The sequence below is a fragment of the Oryzias latipes genome, chromosome 16 (assembly GCF_002234675.1).
Source record: "Oryzias latipes chromosome 16, ASM223467v1".
NCBI lineage: Eukaryota > Metazoa > Chordata > Actinopteri > Beloniformes > Adrianichthyidae > Oryzias > Oryzias latipes.
In genome coordinates this window covers 16106078-16133273 of record NC_019874.2, presented here as the reverse complement: position 1 = coordinate 16133273, position 27196 = coordinate 16106078, and the positions used below count along the sequence as shown (strand labels likewise).

The 27196-nt window shown below is 39.1% G+C and overlaps 1 protein-coding gene across 4 annotated transcripts; it reads left to right on the top strand.

The window, feature by feature from the left end:
- Positions 1 to 1866: 1866 nt before the first annotated feature.
- Positions 1867 to 26744, top strand: chn2 (chimerin 2). Of its 4 annotated transcripts, none has more exons than XM_020710122.2 (15): positions 1867 to 1984; positions 2189 to 2466; positions 6522 to 6569; positions 10879 to 10917; positions 12923 to 12978; positions 15393 to 15424; positions 15495 to 15608; positions 15718 to 15988; positions 20162 to 20245; positions 21069 to 21153; positions 22649 to 22822; positions 22924 to 23001; positions 23142 to 23279; positions 23375 to 23480; positions 25493 to 26744. In XM_020710122.2, exons 2-15 carry the CDS (start codon positions 2418 to 2420, stop codon positions 25662 to 25664), a joined length of 1446 nt encoding a protein of 481 aa, XP_020565781.1. In that variant the 5' UTR covers positions 1867 to 1984; positions 2189 to 2417; the 3' UTR covers positions 25665 to 26744. The 4 variants fall into 4 exon arrangements, with proteins under 4 accessions (XP_020565781.1, XP_020565783.1, XP_020565782.1 ...); XM_020710124.2 differs by having other exon boundaries at positions 1877 to 1984; positions 2214 to 2466; XM_020710123.2 differs by lacking the exon at positions 1867 to 1984 and having other exon boundaries at positions 2018 to 2466.
- Positions 26745 to 27196: the final 452 nt, after the last annotated feature.

Sequence of the window (27196 nt, the reverse complement as noted above, 5' to 3'; positions counted from 1 at the left end):
ATGTGGAAGCATAGATCACGTGATTCAACTTTACCAAAACCAGCCCTGAGTATTGTCTTGCAGGCTGGACACGTCCGTGTAAATTCTGAATTGCAAAATAATATAAATAACATTAAAAAAAATCAGTAGGCATTATCTATCTCTATCAGTGTGATTACAATATAAGAGAGAAAAAAATGCATTTCTGTTTTTAAAAAGTCATTTCACATTACTCATATTAGTTATAAGTATTTTAGAACCACACATGCAGTCACGCTTTTTCTTTTTTCTGTAAAGGCACAAACAGTTAAGGTGTTTTCTGTGGGCCCCTTGAAACAGCAGAGCATCAAAGACACAGACACACATATAGTTTTCCTTTTTCGAGGTCTACTGCTTGTGGAAATTTAAAATTAAAAACAGATTATGCACAGTGGCACTGTGTGCACGGTGGAACAGTGATTAGCACTCTTTCCTCTCAGCAAAAAGGCCCTGGCTCACGTCCCAGCTTAGATCTGGGTTCAAGTCCCTTACGGGGTTTGAATCTTCTTCCCATATATGTGTGGTTTTCTCCAGTCACCTCCCACAGTTCAAAATATGCCTCATGGGCTAACTATTTACTCTAAAATGGGAGTGATTGTGTGCAATCTTGTGATCCTGAAAGGGGTGTTGTGGGTTAAGAAAATCAGTAGAGAATTTATCCAAACAGTGGTGTATTTTTTTCTTGTGTCTTCACAACGTTCACACCTTTTTTTGTCACGACTGACCACACCATCTTAAAATGCATCTACATCCATGCTCAAGGAGCGTTTTTATCGGCGGTCAAGTATATGTGTTTGTCTGATCGTGTTCAGATTGTACTGAAACCAATTTCAATGCCAGTGGAAGCTGTGCATGTAACACATACATGAATCTGACTCTATGTGCCAAATTCAAGTGACGCTAAAAATGTTTTATTGTGGCCTGTCAGTTTTGATAATGTGCTAGTGAGCTAATAACTTTATAATGACAAAACCTCAGAAAAGAGGAACCAAGAGTATAGTTACATTACTCTGTTAAAGAGATACCTACTAATGATTAAATGCAGAAATAAATAAAGTTTGCTTTTTTTAAGTTAAACGTTTTCCCACAGTGCAGGGGGAAGGGGGAAGGGGGAAAAGATGAAGAAGATGGTCATGCTGAAAAAAAGAGTCAGGTTGCAATGCTTTCAGAAAGGGAATTGGTCATTTATTTAAAAATGTTTTCTGTTCTAGAGATTTTCAAAGTAATTCATATTGGCCTACCTATTATATTGTAGGCAACTAAGTAAAGAATATTTGCCTTTTAAAATAAGAATTATTGGCGACTTGAAAGTGCAACTGTTCTGCACAACTTGCTCAAAGTCAGACTGGAGAAGACAAAAATTGTGAACTGATATTATGTCAAATGTGACATTTCAAAAATGACCACATCCATACCTTTTGAACATTAAGTTCTAGAAAGTGGATTTACTTCAATTCACTTATACTTCAAATAAAAGATCCCCAAAAGAGAAAAAAAAAACTGTTTGTGAACCAGATTGCTTGCTGTGAAACCGTTCATGTGCATTTGTGATTTTTTTTTTTACGTGTTTGCATAAATATATTTGTGATCCGGAGCGTGTGCATTTGTGAAACAGCTTCTGTGCATTTCCAGAATATGAGAGTGAGCTGGCCTAACAGTAAAGAGTCCACAGTTTTTTTGGCCTAGTCTTCAATTATAGATATTTATTCTCAAATAAAGTGAAATAAATGTTTGGGCTTCTTTTGAAAGGATTCCTTGGTTCTCTTTCCCAATTCTTTCATCAATCCACCAGATGGCGCGTAAACATCACCCATAGGGCGCTTTTAACGCAAAGTAGAATGTTATGACATTTGGAAAAAAATGTCATGCAGTTCAGGAACTGATCACACGTGGTTTGGCTGGTTGAACGAATCATTCATTTAACAGGAGAAGACACTGTAACAGTCTGGGATTCTTGCAGACTGAGGTAGGTCGGTTGTTTGTTTTCCGTTTGTCTGCACAGCTCCAAACTTTCTCTTTAAGGCGCGTCGACGCGGTGGTGCGTAAATTAACAAATATTCCATACAAGCGGCGCACATGGGAACCATGGCGCCTGTCCGCGGCAGAGACCCAAGCGTTTTCTTTTGAGTGTCAAGAAAAGCCGAATAATCAACCAAACGTATCCCTGCAGCCTGTCTACTCTCCTGCGTCTGCAGCGTCAGTGAATGCGGCAGCGGCTGCACGCTGAGGCGCACAGCGATCCGAGCCGAAGGGATCCTTCAAACGGAGGGGATCAGGATGAGAGGAAACATCAAGTGATCTGGGGTGAAACGGACTGACATGGAGGCACCGCCGCACCCGAGCTGTGAGCCTACTTTGGCCAAACGGGAGTGACCAAGGCGCAAAACTCACTGGTTGGGATGGCAGCATCCAGCAACTCCAGCCTCTCAGGTTCATCCATGTCCTCTGGTAAGAGTTAACTAATCTAATTGAGGATTAAATCTGAATTTATTTGTTTAAATTAAAATCTACTTAGATGCTTTTGTTATTTCAGATTACATGTATTACTACTTGCTTCATTTGCTGTTACCAAACTTCTACATTGTGTTACATAAAGTCATTCAAATGCTTTATTTACTTGGGATTAAAAGAAAAAGAAGAACATTGAAATTTCCTTTAAATGTCCCACAAATGCACATCTCTTCGCACAATCTTTGGAGAATCATGGAAAAGCATTTGGTCTCAGAAATAACTGGTATCAGCAGTGGATTGACCAGTGTTGGAGACTGGATGGGAACATTGAGGAAGGCTTTTGAGTGTTTGTTATCCTTGAACCGCCAATCTTATTGACCTTCTACCTGCTTGACTGCCATTTTTTTTTTTTTTTTACAAACGCACCAGAGTGAGATGTTCTCTGAAGACGAAAAAATCTGGAATGCAGTTTTGGAGTGACATCAGACAATTTAAAGTGCTGAAGTGAGCACAAAACTCCTGTTGAATCTTCTAGCATGGAAGGCACAGGCCAATGTGAGACTTTGCTGCTGTTTCCCCAGGTGCATTACAGTGCAGACACACTGTGCAAAATTCTGATCTAAAATGTGACTCTGGCCTTCACAGAATGAAGGGAAAAAAATTTGGATCAGCTACCCAAATAGAAACTTTCTTTTGGTTCAGTGAGCTGCTCACGATTGCCAGGATAATGTCAAAACTCAGTAGCGGTGAGATATTTTTTTTTTTTTGTGGGATGATAAGAAAGGAAATGTCACATTAAAGCACACACATAGTTTTTGAGTTTGATATTTCTAGGAAAAGCTGGATGTGGGAGTTTGGTAGGGAGAAGGATATGAGGGTAAAAAAACACAGTGTTTGTTTTACTGTCTCTGCATCCCAGCCAGGCCACATTACAGCGTCACATTTCCCAAGGTGCTGCCCATGTGGGCGGGACAGACAATCATTTCCAAGCTCATCCAGCCTGTGGTAACCACATGCCTCACAAAACATTATATCATGTGTGCATTTTCAGAAAGCCGCATTTGACCACTGCTGCTTTGAGAAGAAAGTCTTGTCTATCTGCGGCCCGAGAGAGTTGTCATTACAGTTGGACTTGCAATGTAATTATCAGGGGTTACAAGATGCAGTGCTGCCAGATTTGGAGTAATTGTCGCAGGGGTGTTATTATTTCTGTGCAGAGCTCTTTTGGAAAAAGACACAACATTTCAATAATCTCGTCTATGAGGCATATCATTCTAACGTGAATTTCGTGGGGGCTTCTTATTTGGAGAATTGTACAGAAACAAAGTTCATTCATTAAATTTGCCCCCATGCCTCTGATTGTTCTCACAATAATTAGTTTAGGGAAGTAAACATTGATTTATTGATGTTTCCTCCAATTTTTTTTCACTGCTATAAATTCTTCTGGCAGCATTCATCCCTTTTGTTTCTGAGCGATTAGGTTTACTGGCTGCTTTTGGAGCACAGAGATGTTCCTGCATGTTCTTGCAACGTAAATGCATAACAGGATGTGTCACTTTGCAGATCCCTTTAGAAGGAGGAAGGTAGTAGAAAATCAAAGGGACATGGCTTGAACTGTACAGCTTCTTTGACCTTAATAAAAAAAACTAATCGGAGGAACAGAGTTCCAGCCATGTACTTACATAGATGCTGTTTGCTAAACAGGATTTTGCAAATGTTTCTTGTAAATGTTGCAATTTGCCTCAACATGTTTTCATCCTAGGATCCATTTTTCTTTATCCCCTTCAGGGCTGAAGGGGTGTGTGTTTGTGTGTGTGTGTGTGTGGGGGGGGGGGGGGGGGGGTAGTAGACAGGTTGCCAGTCCTACCGAGGACATGTCAGTTTTTCTTGCTCTGCAGGGTAATTCATAAAGGGCTGCATGTTTGTCACACACACAGAGCTGGAGAATTGTCACTAATATGATTGGTTGCATCAATGGCAGAAAAAGCATGTTCTGTACAGAATTTACACAGTGTGTTCTCATTCCTGATCCCTAAGGTTTTTCCTTTTCTTGTTTTTTTTTTTTTTTATTGGCTGAATCAAACAAGCTCACCCCTGAAAGACAGCCTCACACCTGTCATATATTATCTGGTCAGCTGACGCTAGCCAAAAAAAATGTTCTAAAATGATATTTTCTATGCTGCTGTCATTCCTGTTTGTATGCATGTACCCAAGGGTAATCAAAATGTACACCCAGTGTATCTATCTCTGCACATCTGTTATACACTGAAGTACATGGGGAAGACAGGAAAATACCAATAACACAGCATTTTGTATTAATACACTGGCACTAAGGCCAAATATTTGTTGATAAACATATTTCTCTGCTAGAACAAAGAACTGGGATAAATCATGAAACAGTTGTATTGCCTTATTGTTGGCTCTGTGAGCCATATATCACATTGTGTCAGTCTATCATTTTAAATTCTATACAGTAGCATCACAGATATTTTTTGCTCATATCAAGTGACCTTATGAACATTTGCTACATTGCTTGTCGTAATCAATCTTTAAATTGTTACATTTTTATTTATTCAAATAGCCACAAACTGAAATTATTTTTTATTTAGCAAAATAGATCTGCTCCAATGAAAATCATGTATTTGGTGTTTGTTCTTGTAGCATTTTTCTGATGATGGAGGACACATAAAAGAATGTAAGATTAAAACCGCGTTTCTGAGTATTTCTTTATTTAAATCATGATGGCTCAGGATCAGATAAAAATCCACGGTTTGAAAAAAGCTCATATTTGTGATGCAGCAGCTAAAATGGGTGGCCAAAGTCTCTCTGCTCTGCTCCAATTCTGATGCATCCACTTGCGGATAAATAGTTCCATGTAAGTCTTTGTTTTCATCGTCTGAGCTCAAAACTGTACTGCTGGATAGCTCAAATATTGCTCCCCATTTTTGTTGCACCAGTAATGTTAGGTTGGGGTTGTGATGGGCTGTAAGAGAGTGTAAACAAAGAAATGATGGAATATTAGCAGAGGCTAACTTCCGCACCAACGGTCCTGCCCACAACTCAGAGGCGAATTTCCAATGAATCCCTGCTGCTCTACAAAAAATATGTATTTTTGATTTTGGCTAAAAACCACACAATCATTTTAAAAGACCACTGGGACAAAAAATAAAGGTTTTGTTAACAGTTACCTCAACTTATTTTTCAGTTATTTTAATATAAAAAATTCCAAGTTGTGTATGTGTAAAAAGGTTAAAAAAGGTTAGTTAAAAATATTAATGAATACTATGAGAGTTGGGTTGGTTTTGCCTTAGAAGCCAAAAACCCCACTCTGTCCCACTATGTTCCTCTTTTGATCTGTTTTAAAAGCATTCCCAGTGATTTTTTTAATTATAATTATGGCGTTTCTAGATAAAAATAAAATAAAAATTTTGTTGTTTTCTCGGACATAGTTTCTGCAGAGCGGCAGGAGTTCTTCAGAAATTCACTTCTTAGTTTTGGGCTGGACCGTTGGCGCAGAGTAACCCCGCCCCGCTTCCCTTCCTCATTGCTGAAAACTCTGAGTTTACATTTCCTCACACCCCCAACCTAATGCCAGATGCCAGCTTAAATGAGGAAAACAAAGACGTGCATGGATGTAGTCGTCTACAAGTGGATCCATCGGAATGGAGCGGAGCAGGGAGCTGGTCATTGGCCCACTGTCCAGCATGTTTCCTGCGTAAAAAATGAGCTTCTTTTTAAACACTATTTTTTCTGCTGCTTCTGATTCACAACGATATCAAGAGACACTCAAACATGCAATTTTAGGCTTAATTGTCTTGACATATATCCTCAGTCATCAGAAAAAACACAACAAGAACATGTTAAAAACACCAAAAGCGCAATTTTCATTGGAATGGATCCTTAAGATGTCATTAAGAGGATTAATAGTGTGGTTTTAGTTGCTGCTGTCAAGGAATAAATAAAATGAATGTCGAGTGTCACAAAAAGTATTGTCACCTCGTGGTTTTCAGATGTTTAGTCAATTATAACGTGGACTTTCTTTTGCTTTATAGCTTCACATCAGACTCACGCTGGATGTGGCATTCCCTATAGCACAACAGGTACACAACAAATGTCAGGTGATTGACATTTGTCAAACAGACATTTGTCAAAAGACAAATGTCTGTTTGTGAAACTCTATGCCTATCGTTTTTCCATGTCACAACAAAAAAAGACAAAAACTAAGCTTATTTGCGGCTCTTTTTACGTATACTTTACCTATATTTACCGGTGACTGTTGGAAATATGTCTATTATCTTTATTTTTATTTTTCATATATAGCAACTCATCATGTCAGAATGGAATAAACAGTTCTCAATACCTGTTTTAGAGCCAAGTTAGTCTTATTGTTGTGAAAAGCATGCAGACACTTCAAAATACCATGTTTTTAATGTGTTTGAACTGAATATTGAATGTGTGATTTGGGCCAAAAGCAGACCAACATCTTTGCGGAAACATCTGAGAATTATTGTGATCAGACAGTGGGAAAGAAAAGCACAAGAACATGTTAACACTTGCTTATTAAATCAGCTCCAAAGCTGCTGATGTAGCCATGTATATGTTCCCAAATCTTGACCCACAGAATGTACTGCCTCTTTTTGTTGCTTTTTCTGTCCCATGCGGGCATTCTGGAGAGTAATCTATCTTGATGTTCCACATTAGAGATGGGAGATGAACCTCAAAAAGAGAAAACACAAATTCATTTACTATGAGCCAAACATTTTGTGGGTGAATGGGTAAAAACAAGGGTTCTTTAAGGAGAAACACAATGACACATTGTTTGATCGTGACTGGACGTTTGCCAGGATCAGCTGTTTTAGGGTTGGCATGTTGTGCCAACTCAAAACCTGAGCTTTTATCAGACATGTAATTAAAGCACCCCTGCAAAAGTCCTTGCAGGTTGAATAGCTTTTTCCATGTGTTTTTCCGTGTGGAGGGAGTGCAGAGAAAACATTTTCTCCTAGGATAAAAGTCCCACCTCCATCTTCATTCATCAAGCATTCTCTTTGTCATTAAAGCAAATACCTTCTGGTAATCATAATATTGAATATTTCTGACTTGTGGGTAACGGGGGACAACCCAAATTAAAAGTGTACTGGTTTCTTTTTTGGAGAACATGCTTCTGGCAGCAGCAGATCACGACAGAAGCAGTTTAAACTACTTTAAAATTCCTTTTGAAGCCCTTTGTATTTCTGGGTGTGTGCTTGTGCTTTTGTTTATGTGTCAGTGTATAAAAAAAAGACCCCTTAAGCACATTTTTTCCCATGTGGCCAAAGCTGCTGCAGAATTTTAGACTAAAATGTAATTTGACATAAGCAAGAATTACGCTTAAAGGAAACTATTTGGCAGCTGACCAGGTGAAATTGCGTTCCTTAGAAAAGCCGCAGTGACAAAGTATCAGTATTTAATGATTCGTTTTCCAAGACAGCATGTGCATTTATCAGCAAAATGAGCTTGAAAGCTATTTAGTTTAATTTTCATAGTGGAACAGAGAGCTTGTGCAGCAGCATGTCTTGTTAAAGCATCTACCTCCTTTTTGTGTCATTTTCAAAAAGTGCAGGCAGCAATTGTGGGCACCTAAATTGTCTTTTAGCTGTAACAAAGTCAACTTTAAAAGCAGATATAATTTTAGTAAATGATTTAAGCATAAGCCAGTATTTTTCTGTAATTTTTAAAAATCCTTTACACACTTTTCACTCAAAATTCCTGCTGCAGTTTAGCAAAGAAGTGCCTGCATTTACAGCGTGGAACAGATGAAAATTCAACAGAGGTGCACAGAATTTAGCAGCTCAGTTTTACAGTAATATTGATGCAGCCTGCGGGTAATGAGTTTGGCAGTTAATCTACCTGAAACTCATCTCACAGATCCACAAAGCGCTAGCTCATTTGATTAAATGAAGCAAATAACCACATTTTTATTTTGTTGTAGACCGTTGAGGCTTCAATCTGAGGATGAATACAAAGGAATGCTTCAAATGAACAAGTTTTATCTGGACCATCATGACTCATTTTGCAAACAGTTCACTAAATTCTTCTGCAGCGGCTCAGAGTCATCTGCAGGGATGTCTGTAGTATTTAATATTTAGTGAGAGCTGTATGTATTCTTCAAAAAACTGCTGTTTTACTCGTTTGTGTGGTATTTATAGTATATCATGATATATACAACATAGGTTATGAGACTGTTATTGCTTCACAGTCGCAAAGACATTTATAATCTTTACTTTTGAAAGTCTTTTTACTCATTACACAGTTTAATGGATTTAATAAATCATGACAAAGATGGGGATGAATAAAAAACTGAATGTTTTAATTTCCTCAGATGATTTAGTCTGTTTTCCTTGTCTGCATGCTTGACAAGCAGACTTGCTCATTTTCTTCACACCTCAGAACCAATTAAAAACCCCAATTTGGGTTTTCTAAAACAAGCAAGTTAAATTTACCCAACCACATTTTCATTTTCAATATATATTTGTAATCCAGTGTTCTCTTTAATTCATTATTCAGTTTGTGAAATTGACGTTCAAATTCACTGCCTAGTTTTCTTCTGGCACTGTCTCAGCAGCCAATGTATCTGACAAAAAAGATCGTTCTGTTGTCTGAGAGTCTTTGTCTTCCTTTTCTCAAATCTACTTGTTTGTGCCCGAAAAAAACAAAATGTCGGATTGTGCTATGTACTATTTGGCAATGAGGTGCAGATTTAAACTAATTTGAAAAATTGTAGACGAGAAGAATTTTCCTCCTTCTTGCGGGAAATAAACTGTCTTGCATAACAACACAAATAATAATAAAACCGAGGGAATTTAAAGTTCCAGAGGTGAACTAGTTGAAAACCATGAGTTGGCTGACTCAAGATGAGTTGGTTTCCTTCACTCCAAAGGCTGCGATGTTTGTCTTTCTTTGTACTAAAACAACATCTGCACACTCCCTTGAACCACCCTGTCACCTCTCCATCTTCTTTAGCATCACTTTAATGTCACACGTGGTGATTATACAGATGATAATTAAGTCTGTCATATTCTCCATTGTGGTATTTATATCATAGATCCATGGCTTGTGGAGTACATTTTAGTTTCGTGAAGCACTTTATTTTGGCTAACAGATTGTTGCTGGATTTTAAGGATAGAGAATTTAATGTCACCAATCGAAAATTGAATTAAAAGCTTTTTTTAGCCTTTATTTTTTTTTTACAGATGTTTCTTTTTACTTTTAGATATCACTACAATGTGATGAGCTATCATGAATGATTTTTTTGAAATTGCTGGATTCTTCGTGAAGTTCGGTTTAGTTGGTCATCCGTGCAGCTCAGCACTTCTTCCGCAGGCTTTTTTATTTTTTTTTATTTTTTTGCAGTGCTGCACAGAACCACTTCTGGGAAACCCACAGTGCAGTGCTGCAGTGAATCTGCTGGGATAAAAAGCACTTTCTTAAGTTGCTGCTATCAGCTCCGGTTGCAGTCTTGCAGATGTAAAAGGATGCAGTTTCCCACAATGGAATTCATTGGGCCATATAAGCTCTTTATCTATAACAAGAGGGGATCAAGCCAGTAAGCAATGTTTTTGAATGCAGTTCATAACCTCCCCATTCAAAACCTTAACATATTACACAATGATCGTATTATCTGAACACCTATTTGTGTTTAGGTTACCTTGGTTACTCATCACTTCTATTTGTTTTTTTAGATTTGATAAGTGATTGTTATGGTGGAAAAACAACACTGACATTTACGATTTATATTTTCCAATACTTTCCAAGTGGAGTTTCTCTGTCGGAAAATATAAAGAAACTGATTTAATACTGTGTGTGTTGGAAAAAAGCATATTATTGTTCTTGTTACAGCCTGCTTCAGTAGTGAACGTCAGGAAAAGGGTGTGTTTTAGGAGGGTCATGTTATGAAATATGGCAGAGCAGGTATACTTACTTCTAGTCTTGGGTTAACGGACAAACAAAGTTCACAATGTAAACATATATTGCAGAGGAACCTCCTCTTTGTTTACCTCTCTCAACTTTGACTGACATGCTTGTGCTCATATCTTTATAATGAGATGTTGTGTTTTTGAGCTCCTGCATCGGATTAATATAGATCATGTGTGTGAGCAAAACAATGTTTAACACACACACACAAAAAGCACACATTCATATTGATTGGCCTGGAGGTGACTCAATGATTAGATGTGTCTTTTCTTTCTCAAGTGGCAGCTGTGCAGTATAAAGGCGTATGCTTAATTATAGCAAAGACATAAACAACACTGACATAGTTGTGACAACGAGCTCCTGCTTAATACAATAATTTAGGGAGTCTATGTTTCTAGGGAGGAAGGGCATCATGCATGAGTTTAAGACATTAATGTTCTTGATTTTCATGTTTTACAGACCCTGATGATTATCAGCCCCCCATATGGAAGTCCTACTGTGAGTAACTAGTTTATTTTAAATAAAATTGGGCAATATTTTTTTTTATTTTTGGCTGTAAATATTATCATCTGTTTGTAATCTGGACACTTTCTCATGGGGAAGTTTCTATACTATGAAGGATTAGGTCTTGCTGAGCACACCGCAGTTCGACACACTGCATTTTCCAAAAGGCTACACTCACATATATACACAAAAGACACAATCGCCCACAAAGCATGTTCACTCAACAAATGCAAATCAGTAGATTCCCAAGTAAAATAGGTTACCGGCATCTCAGAAAATAGGGTTCTCTACCTGCAAAAGGGATCAGCTACAATGAGGTCCTCTTTTTCCTCACGGATGAAACGTTGGGACTCTTCAGAGTTCGTGTGATGCACATTAAACTAATTACAATTGATAGATCTTTATTTACTCAAATCTGTTCCTGTAATCAGAAGGCAAATTGCGGAATTTTCCGATGATTGCCCTTTAGTAAAGTCATCCATCTGTATCCTTTGGCCCTCTATGGAGATATTTTTAGAGGTGTCGGTGTGATAGAAATGGACGCTATCCAGATCTTGCTGGTTGGCTTAAGTCAGCTTGAAAAAGTACAATCATTCACAATGAGGAGTCTTCCTTCCCCTGCTAGGAAAATCTGCCACAGTGAGGACTGAGCCACAAACAACAGTTTCTGCACTCAAAAGCTGCAATAAACGGGTTTTTCCTAGTTAGAGTCTGGTTTGAAGACAAGGAATTTTGTGAAATAATAGATAATTAAGGTCCAAATGCAGAAAGGACAAATGGGGTTATCAAAAATAACTAATCTTGTGGTATAAATGCTTTATTTCTGTTATTTCTTTCTGTTTTTAAACCAATTTCTACAATTTTTTGCACAATTCCATTGCATCACAGCTTGTTTTTTAGGACATCAGTCTAATTTACTAAAAGAGTGCAAATTAGTCAGGCATAGAAAACACTGCTGAACATCAGTACAAACTTCTATTACATATGTCACTAGAAAAATGTTATTATAAGAATACTTTTGTGAAAAGCAGAAAATTGAAAAACCAGGGAAGCTGCTGGAATAAAAGAAATGCACTGCAGCCCTTGAAGATATTCTGACATCTATAATGTACAAGGTGTGGCCTGTGCACTGAAAAAACTTCTGAATCTTCAGAAAGTAAAAATACCTTATTTTATTAAAAATTGTCTTGTTTTCTTCTGTGTTTTTAGGAAAAACGATCATATCAGGAAAGTTGTTCAATAGCAAAATAATCTTAGTTAGGGAAAACATACTAAAATGTTTTTATCAAAATAAGAATCAAACTAAGACCGTTTTTCATTGACATATTTTTTGTTCTTATTTAAAGAAAATCTGTCAATGGGGTAGGAATTTTTGACTTATTTCTAAGAGACCTGTTTTTGCTGTGTGTCTTCTAAGACACCAAGTGGGGTACAAATGGTGGTAAGGGTTCTCAATGCCAGGGGTCCCAAGCATAGCAGCGTGGCTTTGTAGAGTGGGAAAAGCATAGAAAAAAACATCCAAGTCAAAAATGTGCCTTTTGAAAAAAGGGGAGGATAGAAGGACAGGGATTGTCAGCTTTACTTACGATGACTGGTTCCGTATTAACCCTTAACTCACTCAGAAAGTTCAGGATTGGAACACTGGACCAGAGACGTACTGTATGTTGCTTCTGATGCATGCTCTACGTCACCTTATGTGATGTCTGCGCCCCCTCCTCATAACAATGGCTGCAGCTATAAGTACATAGAGTTGTCCATATTTTGCAATTTTTTATACTTTTGCTCATGGAATCGTAAGAACCAAAAGATAATATATATTTTTGCCTACAAGTTTTCTCTATAAACACTATAAAAATGTATTTTCTGTTTCTCTGATCTATATCTTTACCATATTTGTCTACCAAAACAAATTGAATAATCTGGGGAGAGAAATATTGATCTGTTTATAGCTCATTAAGAACTGACAAATTTTATCAGTGTTTTTCCTTTCTGTTGTCAGTATACCAGCTACAGCAAGAGGCCCCAAGACCAAAGAGGGTCACGTGTCCTCAGGAGGTTAGTACATATCTAGTAAATAAAAAAGAAAAAAAAGAAAAACTCAGTTAGTTTAAAGGCTGAGTAGGAGTGAAAAGAAGGGGCAAAATGTATGTTTTATACTTGGGTGGGAAATTCCTTTTTTCAGAAGTAATTTTTTACAGATGTAATTCCAGATTTCATGCATTAATCATAAATCTAGCTGATAAATGTTTTAATTCTAGTAATATCACACAGCTTGACATTAGCGGGCAAATATGCGCAAAAACAATTGTGGGATTGTAATTACAGGGGGATGTAATGGAAAACAAATCCAGTGGTCATGCAACTAAAGCATTAACTCCATCTGTGTTTCAATTATGCAACTGCACAATGTCACCTCATATTGTTTGGTCAGAAACCAAAACCCACTGAGATTGTTAATGGCCCCATTAGTTTTATATTTTTTATTTCTGTATCCTAAACCAGTCTGGAGCCACGCTACTCCTGCACCAAAACACAACTGTTTTTCTAAAGTATTAAAATGGAAAAAAAATCTTGCTAAGAACCAGATTAGTCGTTGGAAACCTGAGAGGAGTGGTGGTGGTTTTCAAACTTTTCTTTGAAGGCCTCGTGAGTGATTGCTTTAATGCATCTATACACCACACTGTTTTTTTAAAAAGACGATCCTCAACCCTTTTTTTTTATAAAGATTTTCTCAAAAACAGAAATACAGGAAAAGATAGTTGAAGACAGAAAAAAAGAGTTAAGTTAAGAGGTAAATCCTGCTTAGAAGCTTGCAGCTGTTTTGTTAGCTTTTTTCTGCCAGGTTTTTCTGGAATGCAGTCCAGCCTCTGCCGCGCAGCCACAACAAGACAGCGGAACTCGAACTATTCTGCAAAATCCGTTACATCTCCTGCATCCTTTTTTTTTGGCATCATCTCCCACTGTCAGGAGCAAAGTCAAAGCTGTGGGTTGGTTTTTGTGAGATTACTGGGTGAGCTCAAAGGGATACTTCAACATGTGAACAAATCCATTAGGGGAGCTTCGTTGCTATATTCTGCAAGAGTGGCAGGAAGTCAGGACACGTCAACAATCAGAATAAGTGTCTCCTGATGGAGGTGAAAATGTTTTAAACGTTACAAAACATAAATATGGAAATGTTTTTTACTAAGGGTTTATATCAGGTTTCTTAAATCCAAAACATACTGGGTTTACTCTGAGTCTACTATGTTTTGGCTGATGTTAATCTGAGCTCTGGTGTGGACCAAAGCAAGCGAACCACGGTTTACTTGAAAACAAGGGTCTTAGTTGATTTGCTAGTCAACCTTGGTGTGGTTAATCTACAGTGTAGACAGATAAACCACCTGGCTAAAGTCAACCAAAAAGATTAAATGATATAGATGCAGTGCTAGTCAAAAAGAGAAAACAATAATAACGAAATGGTTCAGAGTACAAATCCAAATAAGCACAAACAAGTAAGCAGGTAAAGTCATTTTGTTGGTGATGTGTTGGATTGAGGAGATAAAGGGCCTCTTTAGTGGAGTATTTGATAGTCGGAGGGCTAACAGACCCCATAGAGGTAAAAAGGTTGATGGAGTAAGTGGTCACGAGACCTGCTGGTTTACATTCGGCTTTTTTGAAGCCAGTTTTTGGACAGCCTTGCTGCATATAAGACCTAATTTAGCCCTTTACTTTTTAACATTGCAAATAGCCACTAACATGCCTGTTATTTCATACTGTGAGACTGCTCAAATCAAAAGCCGGTCAGTTGTCAATCAGAAGTTTCTGACCCCAGTTTGACTTGAAACTAAATTATAAAGTCCAGATAAATTTCTTCTGCATATATCTCAGGTGTAGAAAGGTTTTTAGCCTCAGTGTAAATATGTTTGTTTCTGTTATATGGTTTTACGTTGGATGGAATAGTAGTTTACTTGGGTAAAAAGGCACCCAGTGGTTACTTGGTTAACTAATCTGGCTCCAGGTATGATTTATTTTCAAACCAGCCCCCTGGTGTAAATTATGGAATGGACTATGTTGATTGTTTTTGGTTTCGTTTTGTATTTTTATTTTTTTTGATGATTTGTAATCTTTTTTTTCAGCTGTTGTAGCTGTGTAACATTTGCAGCACGTTGGTCCTCAACCATCTCTTCTCTGTTGTGCAGAGTGGACAGCCACCAAACCACATCCAGGTGCAAAAATGTCCCCACCCAAAGGAGTCAAGTCCCTCAAAGCTATCCTTCCGGAAAACACTTGATATTAATTTTCTGCAGCTGGCCATTTTCTACCTGCTGTTTTGTTGCCTCTAATTTATCTCCACACTCAGTGCTTTGGCTTTATGGTTTGGCGGCTGAGAACAGACGCAGGGGCACAGATGGAGGTCATTGAGGCTGTGGTTTGGAGTCCTCTATATTTCACACAGTCTTAATTGTAATATTTCTTCCTCTGGTTTACAGATGGAGACCAGACCTAAATACTATGGCAGAGAGTAAGTGGGACTACTTTTTGCGCATGTTTGACCATCATAAAGAAATATGTGGCTCAGTTTTTGTCTTTAGGTTCCATGGCATGATCCCTCGAGAGTATGCAGATCAGCTGCTGGCAGGGGTGGAGGGTGCTTATCTCATCAGGGAGAGTCAAAGACAGCCAGGGACACACACCTTGGCCTTAAGGTACCAATGCTTTGAGGTTACCTGTATCCACAGCATCATGCCCACTTTCCAGACTTTTCTCAGCTTTTTCAACAAGGTTTATTTGACTTCATCTGCTCATTTAATCCAGGTTTGGAGATCAGACACTCAACTACAGGTTGTTTTATGATGGGAAACACTTTGTTGGAGAGAAGAGGTTCGAGTCTGTTCATGACCTTGTAACTGATGCCCTCATCACTCTTTACATCGAGACCAAGGCGGCGGAGTACATTGCCAAAATGACCACAAACCCGATCTATGAGCATCTCGGCTATACGTCCCTGATCAAAGACAAGATGGTGCACCGACTGAGCCGTGCACGCTCAGAACCCCGTCGAGTCACCTTCCAGAGGGAGGAAAGGGTGAGTTTTATGGCTGTTCACCAGAAGTTGTATTTTTATTGTTTAGAGTTTTAGACAAAAGACGGTCCATCAGGGTGCACTCCAAATATACCCTCAGAGCCACAAGGTGACGCAACCAAAAAGGATTTGTGTAACAGATGGTTCAGAACCCATAGAGCCTTGATCTAAGTGTCAACTGGGATTACATCAAAAGACAGGGAAAATCTAATCTATAAAAATGTACAAATTTGTACTTTTCTGACATTGATAATGTAATGTTTTGCTCCTCCTTAATTTCTGCAATAGGAAACATTTCCTTTGCTTTTAGAGTGAAATGAGTTCTTCTAAGAGACTGTTTGTGAGTGAGATGTATGTAATCCTGTGTTGCCTTTGGGTGTGTTCACTGCTTCCATGGTTCGTTGCTTACACTGAAAGGTAATGATGACCGAAGGGAGCAGAGACTTTGCTCTGCCTGCCATCCATATCAGACACAATGTTTTGCACTGTTCTCACAAGCTGTCGTCTGATTAGAGTCTGTGAATGATTTGTTAGTCAGGATCGAGGAAGTCTGGCCCAAGACTGAGCTCTCTCCACTAGGTGGCAGTGTTAAACTATTACCGCCTGTCTTTTTGGAGAGATTAATGGCCAGCTATTTTCATTAGCAGAAGCTTAGATTTTCTTCATCCTCCCCTCCCTCTTGAACTATTTCATGATTTATTGCTATGGGGATTTTTTTTTTTGTCTTAAGAATGTCAGCTGAGTTTGTCACTCAGTGACAGCCAAGGACAGATAGATGAAGCGTAGTTTGCAGTATTAATATCATTATTTTCCTTTCTTTTTGTTTTTTGGGCTGGCAAACACAGTACTTTTGTGATGCTGCTCCCAAACTCACCAAAACATGCGGACTAATCTCTGTTTGCTTAAAAAACAATGCATTATTGAATGCAGTCAAGCAGTAATCCTCCAAGCTGGATTTACTGCTTGACTTGATGTCTGAAGCTGTTTTTTGCAGAATTTTTCAATAACCTCTCTTTTGCAAGCAAATTTCAAACATGCCTCTTGCTATATTTCCGACAATTACATTGCATTTATTTGAAAACAGATCTCAAATTTAGACCCAAGGCTCCTCAGCTCAGTCAGCTGTAATACTGGCAGACTGTCAGCTTGAAAGCCACCTGCTTGTCACCTTCAAAAGGGAAAGAAGCTGTCTTCTGTCAGCTCAGCGATCCCACGCCTGGGAAGCAGAGACTTGGCCTCTCAGCTCACATCTGTGGTTGCCTTTTGAACTGCATGTTTACCAGTTCTACAGCCACGCCCTGAGAACGTACAGCCACAGTAGCTTCACTGTGTTGAGAAAATTCATCTGTATTTACTCAGGGTCAGGTTAATACCTATATAATGCCATGACTGTGGATCCTGGTGTAATTAAAGTGCTTGCTGAGGTGAAAAGGGGTGCTTGAGTTGATAAACAGTTCAGAGTTCCTTTGCATGTGCAGGAATTTGCACATAAGTGTCTCTTCATCGTGACTCCTGACAGTCATGTTACTGTGCTAGAATATTCTAGAAAGAGGATTTTTTTTAATGGAAGATGTGTTTTGTTGGAATTTATTTACATTTTTTTGCTTTTTGCCATTTGCTCTATGATAAGTTTAGCTGCACGACTAAATATATCTTTAAAATGTGGAGTCATGCAAACTTTTTCCTCATGTTTAAAAGTCCCTATTTATTATTCGACCTCAGTCACAAAAGCATTGATTGTTTTAATCTGTTCTCAAAGAAGACTCAGTTTCCTCTCTGTTTTGTCTCTTATTGCTCTCCTCACAACGTGCCCATTTTTCTGTTTGTTGTGGTGCAGGAGCTGTTTTGTTTGAGCTGTGGGTGGTTGTGCGCTCTAGCTGGGCTCTTCTTCACTCAGCTGTGTCCTCACAAAGCCTTGGTAGAATAAAAGAGTCAAGCTACAGAAATGAAAGCATGGGCTTGTAGTGTGGACCACCTTTTGTCTACCCCCCCCCCCCCCCCACACACACACACACACTTTTTTTTTTTTTCAAGCTCTTCTTTAAGAGACAAGAAGCCATCTGCCCACAGACAAAGAACACAGCCCAGCCCTGCACTCCATTCCTCCCTTCCTCCCAGGGGCAAAAATATCTGAGAGTTGTCTATTTGTCATCGGTCTCTGCAGACTTAGTTGCATAGCTAAAATTGCATGGCATGCGTAGGCCTTGTCAAAGACTTTCAACAATGGTGACAACGATTTTCACCTGTTCTGTCACTTTTTCAGTTAAGAGTTCATTTATCATCATAGAAAGGATGGGTGGAACTCAAAAAGTCTTCATTTTTCAGAACTTGTGTTGCAGTCTTTCATCTGAGCCTGCAGGTATTTTGCTCTCTGCTTTTTCTCATTACAAATCCACACTTCCCGACTTTTTGAACTTTCTTCCTGCCTAATGAATCAGTTCACTTTTAGACTTAAAATAGCCCTCACTGCTTAATAAAAAGTCCAGTTTGTGTTGTATAGTTATTATCTAGGGGTGTAACGATTAATCAACTTAACTGATAAATTGATCTATATTTTTACGATACAAACACAACAATCTGTCTGAGGCAGGTTGTTAATCCGATCAACCTATCCCATTAAAAATTGTTTGAAAATGAAATAAATTGTTTATATCGATATTGGAAAATACCATTTGAATTGAGGCCCGGTAGGTTTATTTCACTGTAACGTAAAAAGTGCATCATAGCGGACAACACACGTGATTGGGTTCCTTTTGTATTATTTTGATGTGGAAAAATAACAGTGGGCTGAACTTAATGAAACTAAAATGGGAATGGATTTGCCATAAATTCTTATTTACTTGTTTGTTTGTTTGTACACCTATTTAATTTACACTTGATTATCTTGCAAGAAATACAAGGAATCAGGAAGACTTCACCTGCACTGTTCAGTATCCAGGTACTTATCTCTGAGTCACACTGGTTTAATTTTTAGCTAAAGTTAACCTGGATCGATTTTAGGTCAGTAAATCGGATCGTTCAAAATGAATCAATATCAACTATGAATCTTATCAGCAAAAAACAAAATATGATGAATCGTTAAACCTTTATTAGAGTTGCATGTTTTTTTGTCAGAGCAAACATCTTTATGGCTTGTACTGTTTGCTGACTGAACTTTTGGGTAAATATGGCAACAGCCCCCCACAGGTATTAAACTAAACGTCTGCAGACCAACAAAATGAGCTTCCTTTGGGATTTTACTTGGATTTGGGCACTGGTGGATTATACTCTGTGTTGGGATTAAGGACCTAATCTTTCCCAATCTCAATTAAAAGTCCAGATCTGGAGGTTCTGTTAGACAACTGATTGGGATGAGCAGCAGTAGTGTCTGGAAGATCCAGTCTGGACAGCATTGTGGGGAATCCCCGCAGACTGGCGTCTTTACGGCCTCGGCTTTGTCTTGACTCTGACTTTGCCCAGAGTAGTGACCCCTTTAGAGAATCCTGTGCTGACAGACTGCACTGGGAGAAGAGTTTTATCTGCAGCTAAGTGAATTGGCCGGAAGGCAGTGTGCTAATGGGAGTGTGTTGTGCGCTATAAAGAGGGCGTCTGCACTATTGATCCTGCTTTACAGAGCTGTTGAGCTGTGCGAAGCCGTCCTGACAGCACCTCACTCCCAACATCCCAACCACTTCCCATCAAGGACCGATCTCTCTGTCTCTCCTCCCTCTCTGGGTGTGTGAAAGAGGACCATTGTTGGAGGCACACTCCTGCCCTCAGGCCGCCCACTACCCGTTTTGCTCCCCCCCTGTCTCTTCATGCTCACTACTGCCACTGGTTTCAGAGCAGATGCAGACTCCAACACGTGCTGGCTCTCACCCGTCGCTCTCCCAGGTCACAGAGGAGTGAAGAGGAGCGTCTACCTCCCAGCTGGGCTTTTGCCAGCAGCGTCTGCTGCACAGAACTCACATACCGTCTCCTCACCTTTCTCCAGCAGAGAGTCTGGAGAGTCTCTGGGAGTCAAGCATGGAGGCTGACGGAAACAGGGGAGGTTTAGGAGTGGAGCTTCTTACCCACAAGGCTAAAAAACAAGAGAGGAAGCACCAGGAGTTGCTGGCTTTGGCTCTAGGAGTCAAACTTGGGAGCAAAGGAACTCTCTTGTGGAAGCCCATTAAACTGCTGGCATCTTGTCCACAGATCTCCTCCCCTTTGCTGAGAAGGAGTGCCCTGAAGGACACCCCTGAGAAGCAGTGCTCCTACGAAAAGATCCACAACTTTAAGGTAAAGAATAAAAAACCCTCAGTTTGGTAAATAGATTCATGAAAAGCTGATGTTTGTCTGTGCTAACTCAGTGTCTGTAACTGTTGTGATGAGAAGTGATCCAGCTGACACTCGAATGCAATGAGGGGAACTAATGGATGCTCTGTCGTACAACCTATTAACAGCAGAACACTTTAGTTTTTATTGATCTTAAAGCACTTACAGCTATTTTTGTTTCAGGCTAATTTGGTAAAAAGTGTTATAGAGCTGTGAGACCTTTGAAAAGTGGTCAGCAATTATGTTTTTCTCTGAACACACAAAGGGGAATTTGGTGACGCTGCCTCTGGGTAACTCAACATTCTTGGACTTGTATCTCATGTTTAGTTTAACAGGCATGTTGAAATGATCCCATTCTTTTGTTCACCACTTCTTTGAAGCTCGTCTAAAACCATCCACTTGCCATCTGCCATGTGCTGTCTTTGTTTACTTGCCCACTGATACCTATTCAAAGTGGCGCTGAAGGTGCGTGCATGTGCGTGCACCCACCTTTGGCTCCATTTCTCATCTTATCAGTGACGGCAGGGTACAGAGTCGGTCTACATCTGTTATTTTGACATTCAGGGCTTACCTCTGCGCTGGCCGGCATGTATCCGGTTGCCGAGCAGCAGATGCACATTGTAGAAAATCCTTTAAGCTGCCTTTTATATACACGTATGCTCTTATTTGGTGAGGGGCTCTGTCCTGTATGGTTTTTTGGATTGTAATCCATTCCATCAAAGGGGGGTGATTCTTCAGATTGCAGCAGCTGCTAACCTTTACTAAACAATGTTTTTTTTGATCACAGGTACACACCTTTCGAGGGCCGCACTGGTGTGAATATTGTGCAAACTTCATGTGGGGCCTCATCGCCCAGGGGGTCCGCTGCTCAGGTAAACATAAAGCCTAAATATGCAGATTATTTTGGGATTTCACGTCATGTAAATCCGGGATTATAAAAATAACATGTGATTTTCTGCTAACATCCTCTCATTTCAGTTTCTCAACCCCCACAGTTGGGTTGATTGTGGCGTTAGTCTTTGTTTGGTACGCTGGTAAATTGCTAAAAAGCCTCCTGTCGGTTCCGATTTTCATACACTAACGGATTTAATTGTATTTTAAAACATCTCTTTCTGCCAAAGTTGCTTTTGTAATTTCAAAATCCACAATTTACTCTCTCAACATCAAATGTCAGTGCAGAAATCTTTCTGTTTGTGTTTGTTTTAGTGTTGTCGAAAATGTGCAAATTATGCTGAATGTTACAAGTTGTTGGAAGAATAATTTAAAGCTGTGAACACATAAAATGGGCTTATTTGTGGGCTAAGTTATTTAGCTTTTTGGAGACTGTTATTTTTGTCTACATATCAGCATCTATCAGAATAGCTCAATGCGAAATGTGGTTATTTAATGTCAGAATTTGTTTGATATTGTTTAAGTTTTCCTAATTAATTTATCAATTAATGTCTTGGATGATTTGGAAAATCAAAATTTCTAGTGATAGAATAAAATTCTGCAAGTAAATATAAAGGTATTAACATTTATCATAAATAATAAATGTAGACATTTTACATTGGTCAGAGAAAAACCCAAAGTTCAAAAGGTCATGATGCAAAATTCCCACATAGGTCAATCTTAAAGCTGAAGAAGCCAATCTTTTGAGGACTTTCTATAAGTTGATGTCTCAATATTTTTCATGCATTTATTTTTAAAGGATTTTTCAAATTGATAATAAAAATGATCAAATTAGCTGAAAAAAGTGATTGGTTCTCTACAAAAGCTCAGGGAGGTATCGGGACTGTCATGAGTTTAAGTCCCCGTACAGACTCAGCCCTGAAACTGATGTGTGCACTAGTTTTGCTCTTTACCAAAACAGAGTGTTTGTTGTTGAGACATTTTCTAAGCTGATAAGCCAGAGGCGAACACTGGTATCATCAGACACCTCGTGTGCTATGGGAAAGAGGAGCGTTATTCCTCCTCCCCCACTGTCTTGAGTCTCTTTTCATTTCCTATCTTCTTGCCCTGCTCTGTCTGTGAACGACGATCACGCTTAGCATGAGCTTGGCTCGGGCAATCAAAAAATTTCTCTGAAGAATGACTCTAGTGGAACCCCTCCATCTGCAATTAGATCTCCTGCTAAACCTTATTTCTAGCTGTGCTCCAGCACAACACACTCCATGCGACCAAACCTGCAACGAGAACCCTCACCCTTGCTGCTGTTATCTACTTTTGACGCAGCACACAGAGCTGCAGCTGTTCTGTGTGACTGAGCAGTTTATCACCGACTATGGGAAAGCTTTTTAAGCTGCAGGTCTTACCCCTGCATGATGATTCTGCTATTATCTGCCTGAGGCTAATCTATCTTTTTTTATCTTTACTTTGCTGTGCTAGATTGTGGGCTGAATGTACACAAACAGTGCTCCAAACTGGTTCCCAGTGACTGTCAGCCTGACCTGCGCAGGATAAAGAAAGTGTTCAGCTGTGACCTCACCACGCTTGTCAAAGCTCACAACACCATGCGACCCATGGTGGTGGATATGTGCATTCGGGAGATAGAACTGAGAGGTAACCAGTCCACAGACCGGACAAAATGAAAAATGAACTCGCGCTAGATGAGATAAAATTAGATTTTTTTGTGTGTAAAAAGACGTCAATCTCTGTTGCAGGTATGAAATCTGAAGGTCTGTACAGAGTGTCTGGCTTCTCGGAACACATCGAGGATGTGAGGCTGTCCTTTGATCGAGGTTTGTCAATCACAGTCTGGATCTCTGGTTTCTTACAGAACACTGTCTGTTTTTCGGATATTCACTGGATCGTTCATCCTTCCTCCATAATTATCCGTATGTTTAATCTCAGTCAATTGTTCTCTGATTTATGGCAACAGATGGCGAGAAGGTTGATATCAGTGCCAGTGCCTATGCAGACATCAACATAATTGCGGGTGCTTTGAAACTCTACTTCAGAGATCTCCCCATTCCAGTCATTACTTTTGACTTGTACTCCACATTTATTCAAGCTGCAAGTGAGAGCTCCTCTTTGTTTGTTTTAATTGATGACGATATTCTTCCACCACTGTGGGGGTCTGAGGCTGAAATGGTTTCCTCATGTGTTGGGTAGAAATTCCGAATGCTGAATGCAGACTGGAGGCCATCCATGAAGGGTTGCTTCAGCTCCCCCCAGCACACTATGAGACACTGCGCTACCTGATGGCCCACCTCAGAAGGTCAGTTAATGTCCATTGGTCCTCACGCCAGTAAATTCCTGGAAGCAGCTAAGTTTAGTGTCATTTGTTGCTGCAGGTTAACCCAAACTGTTGCATTTTGAACATTTTGACTGACTGTTTCAACATTTTTGCTAATTATTTGTTTTATTTTGCTCATCATACTTGTTTAAGTCCCACTCCAATCATCTTTTTGATAAATTTTAAAAGCATTCCTAGTGATCTATTAGAGTTTATTCAGAATGGGCACATCAGGTCCGCTTAAAGTGAACCAGCCAAAGTTTGTTTCCTCCGATCACCCAGAACAAATTTTCTGTCTGAATACACCCAAGCGGACTATGGTCCAGGACCAGGAACCGCTTTTGGACCCATCTATGGAGGTGGTCATGGTTCGTTTCCAATTGGACTTAGCTTTGGTTCACTTTAAGATTCCTCAGTCTGAACACAATCCATTCTCGGAGCGGAATAACAGGACCAAAATGGGTATCGTAGCTGGGGGTCACGTGATGTAAACAGATTAGAAATAACACAACGGATGAGCCGTGGACAAATCTAAAGCAGCAAGTGTTGTGTTATCAAACAGAAATGTCCAGCTGTTTATTTGTTAGAACATTTATTTTAACACTTCTTACATGCTTTTCTGTGTGTCGTTACATGCCCCCCCCCCCCCCCCCCCGGCGCTGTTGTGGCATTATCCTAAAAGCTACTTTGTAGTTCCTTAAAGAATTCTCTTAAAAACAATGCCATAAAATCCCAACTCGTAATGTGTTTAGAAGAACGCACTCTCATCTAAATAATCTTTTAACGTGATCCACATTGATTCTCACTGTTTTCCTGAAAATGTCATAGACTCTTATCAGCCTATCCTCTTATCTGTCATTTTGCCAGTAATCCTCTTGCGGTAGCATCCGCCGTACCAAAGTAGCAATAAAAAGTGTTGTACCTGATGCTGATGCAGGCATTCAATATTGGTCAACAAAATATAAAGTTTAAATAAGTAATAAGTAAAATAATGACTATCCCGACAAGGATTGCAAAGCACAGAAGTTCCATAATTTCTGCCTTTAGTTGCTTTCCCCCACCCTTGTAATTCCTAGCCAAAGACCAAAGAGATCTTTAGTCACATGGTTTTGTTTACAAGCTTTTGTCCAGAACAGGAATTTCCCCTTGACGGCAGTCGAACAGAGACCAAATGCAAGGTTCAGGACTCAATCCGGACCAAATTAAGCAGACTCTGTCCAAAACAAATGATTTTTCCAGTCTGTATACACCCTTAATAATGATTATGCCGTTTTTGGGGAAAAAATGAACAAAACTGTGTTGCTTTCTATGACATAGTTTCTGCAGAGCAGCAGGAGTTTATCAGAAATTCCCCTCTGAGTTATGGATGGAACCTTTGACCTGGAGTAAGCCATCCTCCATTTCCTATAATCCATATTTTTACACTCTCTCCCACTAGTTTACAGCCCCTCACACCCCCAACCTAATATTAGCGGTGCAACAAAAATGGTGAGCAATATTGAAGCTATCCAGCCATACAGTTCTGGGCCAGGTTTTAAAAAAACTAATGCGTACATGGATCTATTTGTCTGCAAGTGGATGCATCGGGATGGAGCGAAGCAGGGAGCTTGTGGCCCGCAATTGAGGTCCTACACCTGCTCCAAACTTTTTCCAGTTGCATTTTTTCGTCTGCTTCTGATTTACGATTTGAATACAGAAATACTCAGAAATGCAATTGTATATGTCCTCCATCATGAGAAAAAGGCCAAAAACGTGATTTTAATTGGAGGGGGTCTTTAAACCTCTTTATAAATATGCATGTATTTCCACCTGAACTTGGAACTGATTTCAGTTTAAGGAATTTGTCAATAACTTCCAAACAAAGTCTGATTTTTAAGTTGATTTTATAAAAAAAAAAAATCAACATTTTGACCTTTTTAATATGTTTATTTTTTGTTTTGTTCTGTTTAGCTTTTCAATATTTCCTCACACACTTATTATGTTTTGTCTTTCAGGGTAACTATGTTTGAAAAGTACAATTTAATGAGTGCTGAGAACCTGGGGATCGTTTTCGGCCCAACTCTGATGCAGGCGCCGGAGCAGAACGCCCTGACAACCCTGAATGACATGAGGCAGCAAAAACTTGTGGTGCAGCTTATGATAGAGCATGAAGATGTCTTATTTTAAGAACAAACGCTTATTTTCTATTCGTCAGTGAGGAAATTTAAGCCACCTTCATTCCAGTGAAGACTCTAAAGTTTGCAATCACACTCAACTTGAAAGACTTCTTTCTCACATGACAGTTTTCATCCAAGCTGGTTAACTTTGTATTGTTAATGCAAGTTCTACAGCTCCATCAGTTTATGTATGTATGTATGTATGTATGTATGTATGTATGTATGTATGTATGTATGTATGTATGTATGTATGTATGTATGTATGTATGTATGTATGTATGTATGTATGTATGTATGTATGTATGTATGTATGTATGTATGTATGTATGTATGTATGTATGTATTTATGAATACTTTTGTGCTGTTTCTCTCTGTAATTCAAAGACTGGTGCTGCCTGGTGTAGACTCAGTCAGGAGGATACTGAGTGAAATGTATTGCAGGCAGATCATAGTCATTGAAGGCCTGGTGCCATGTTACCAAGAGGGTTAAAGTAAATGCTTTTACTTGATGCCGAATTACAGGAAGGTTGAATTGAAAACACGACACTGTGCGGATTCTTTCAGTGTGGGTTAAAATAAAGTATAATGTTTAAGGGTGTTTACCTAAAAGAAAACAATACGATTGGGAAATTATGAAGCACTTTTTCTGAGACAAATGCACACGTGTGCTTTGTGAAGATATTTATATTTGTTTTTTTCCATCATATTAAATGCTATAGAGAGTGAGTCTTTCATTATAAAACAACATTTTGTGGGGGGGGGGGGGGGGGGTGACAATTTGGCCATTTTATTGTGTAGGAGGGTCTTAATCCATGCTAGCTGGCAGTATTGGATAAATTCAACCAAAAAGGATAATCATAGCCCTCCCACCACTCTCTTTTTTTTATTGCCAGTTATGATCCTGACGAAGTTTTCTTTTGAGACCCAAACAGAAAGTGTGCCAAGCATGTTCCTTTTTACACTTGGTTTAATGTGATTCTTGATTTATTTCTACAAATCCATTTTATTGAAATGTATTTTTGTGACCGTTGTAATTACAATTGTAATTTATGAAATGATTTATTAAAAGGATGTCGAGACTTGGATTTAATTTGGCGTTGCCGCCTGTTTTGCCGGTGTTCTGTACTGCCTTGAGTCTTTCCTGTCAAATAATCTTCCCACTTATCCAGTTCTACCTGTAACTGTTTTACCTGTCAGCACTGAGACACCTTGTCAGATTCCTAAAAGACTGCAAGAGAAAAAACAAAACAAAAAAGCAGAGACATATACTTGAGAAAGATGTGTCACAGTTTTAACTTCAGGGCTCCACTCAGTCTGAAATGTCTCTGGTTCCTGGGAACAATATTTGCAAAACAGAAAAGTTGAAATGCAGACTTGTTTCCTAATATATATTGATGAGATGACAGTAGTTCAAAAGTTGAGTAAATACAAACAGCAATTACACAGAACAGTTACTATTACATGTTCCAGGACTAATTTACAGTTTGATCCTTTGAACTGCAAAACTAGGAGTTAAAAAAAATTATAGGATCTACTTTATAT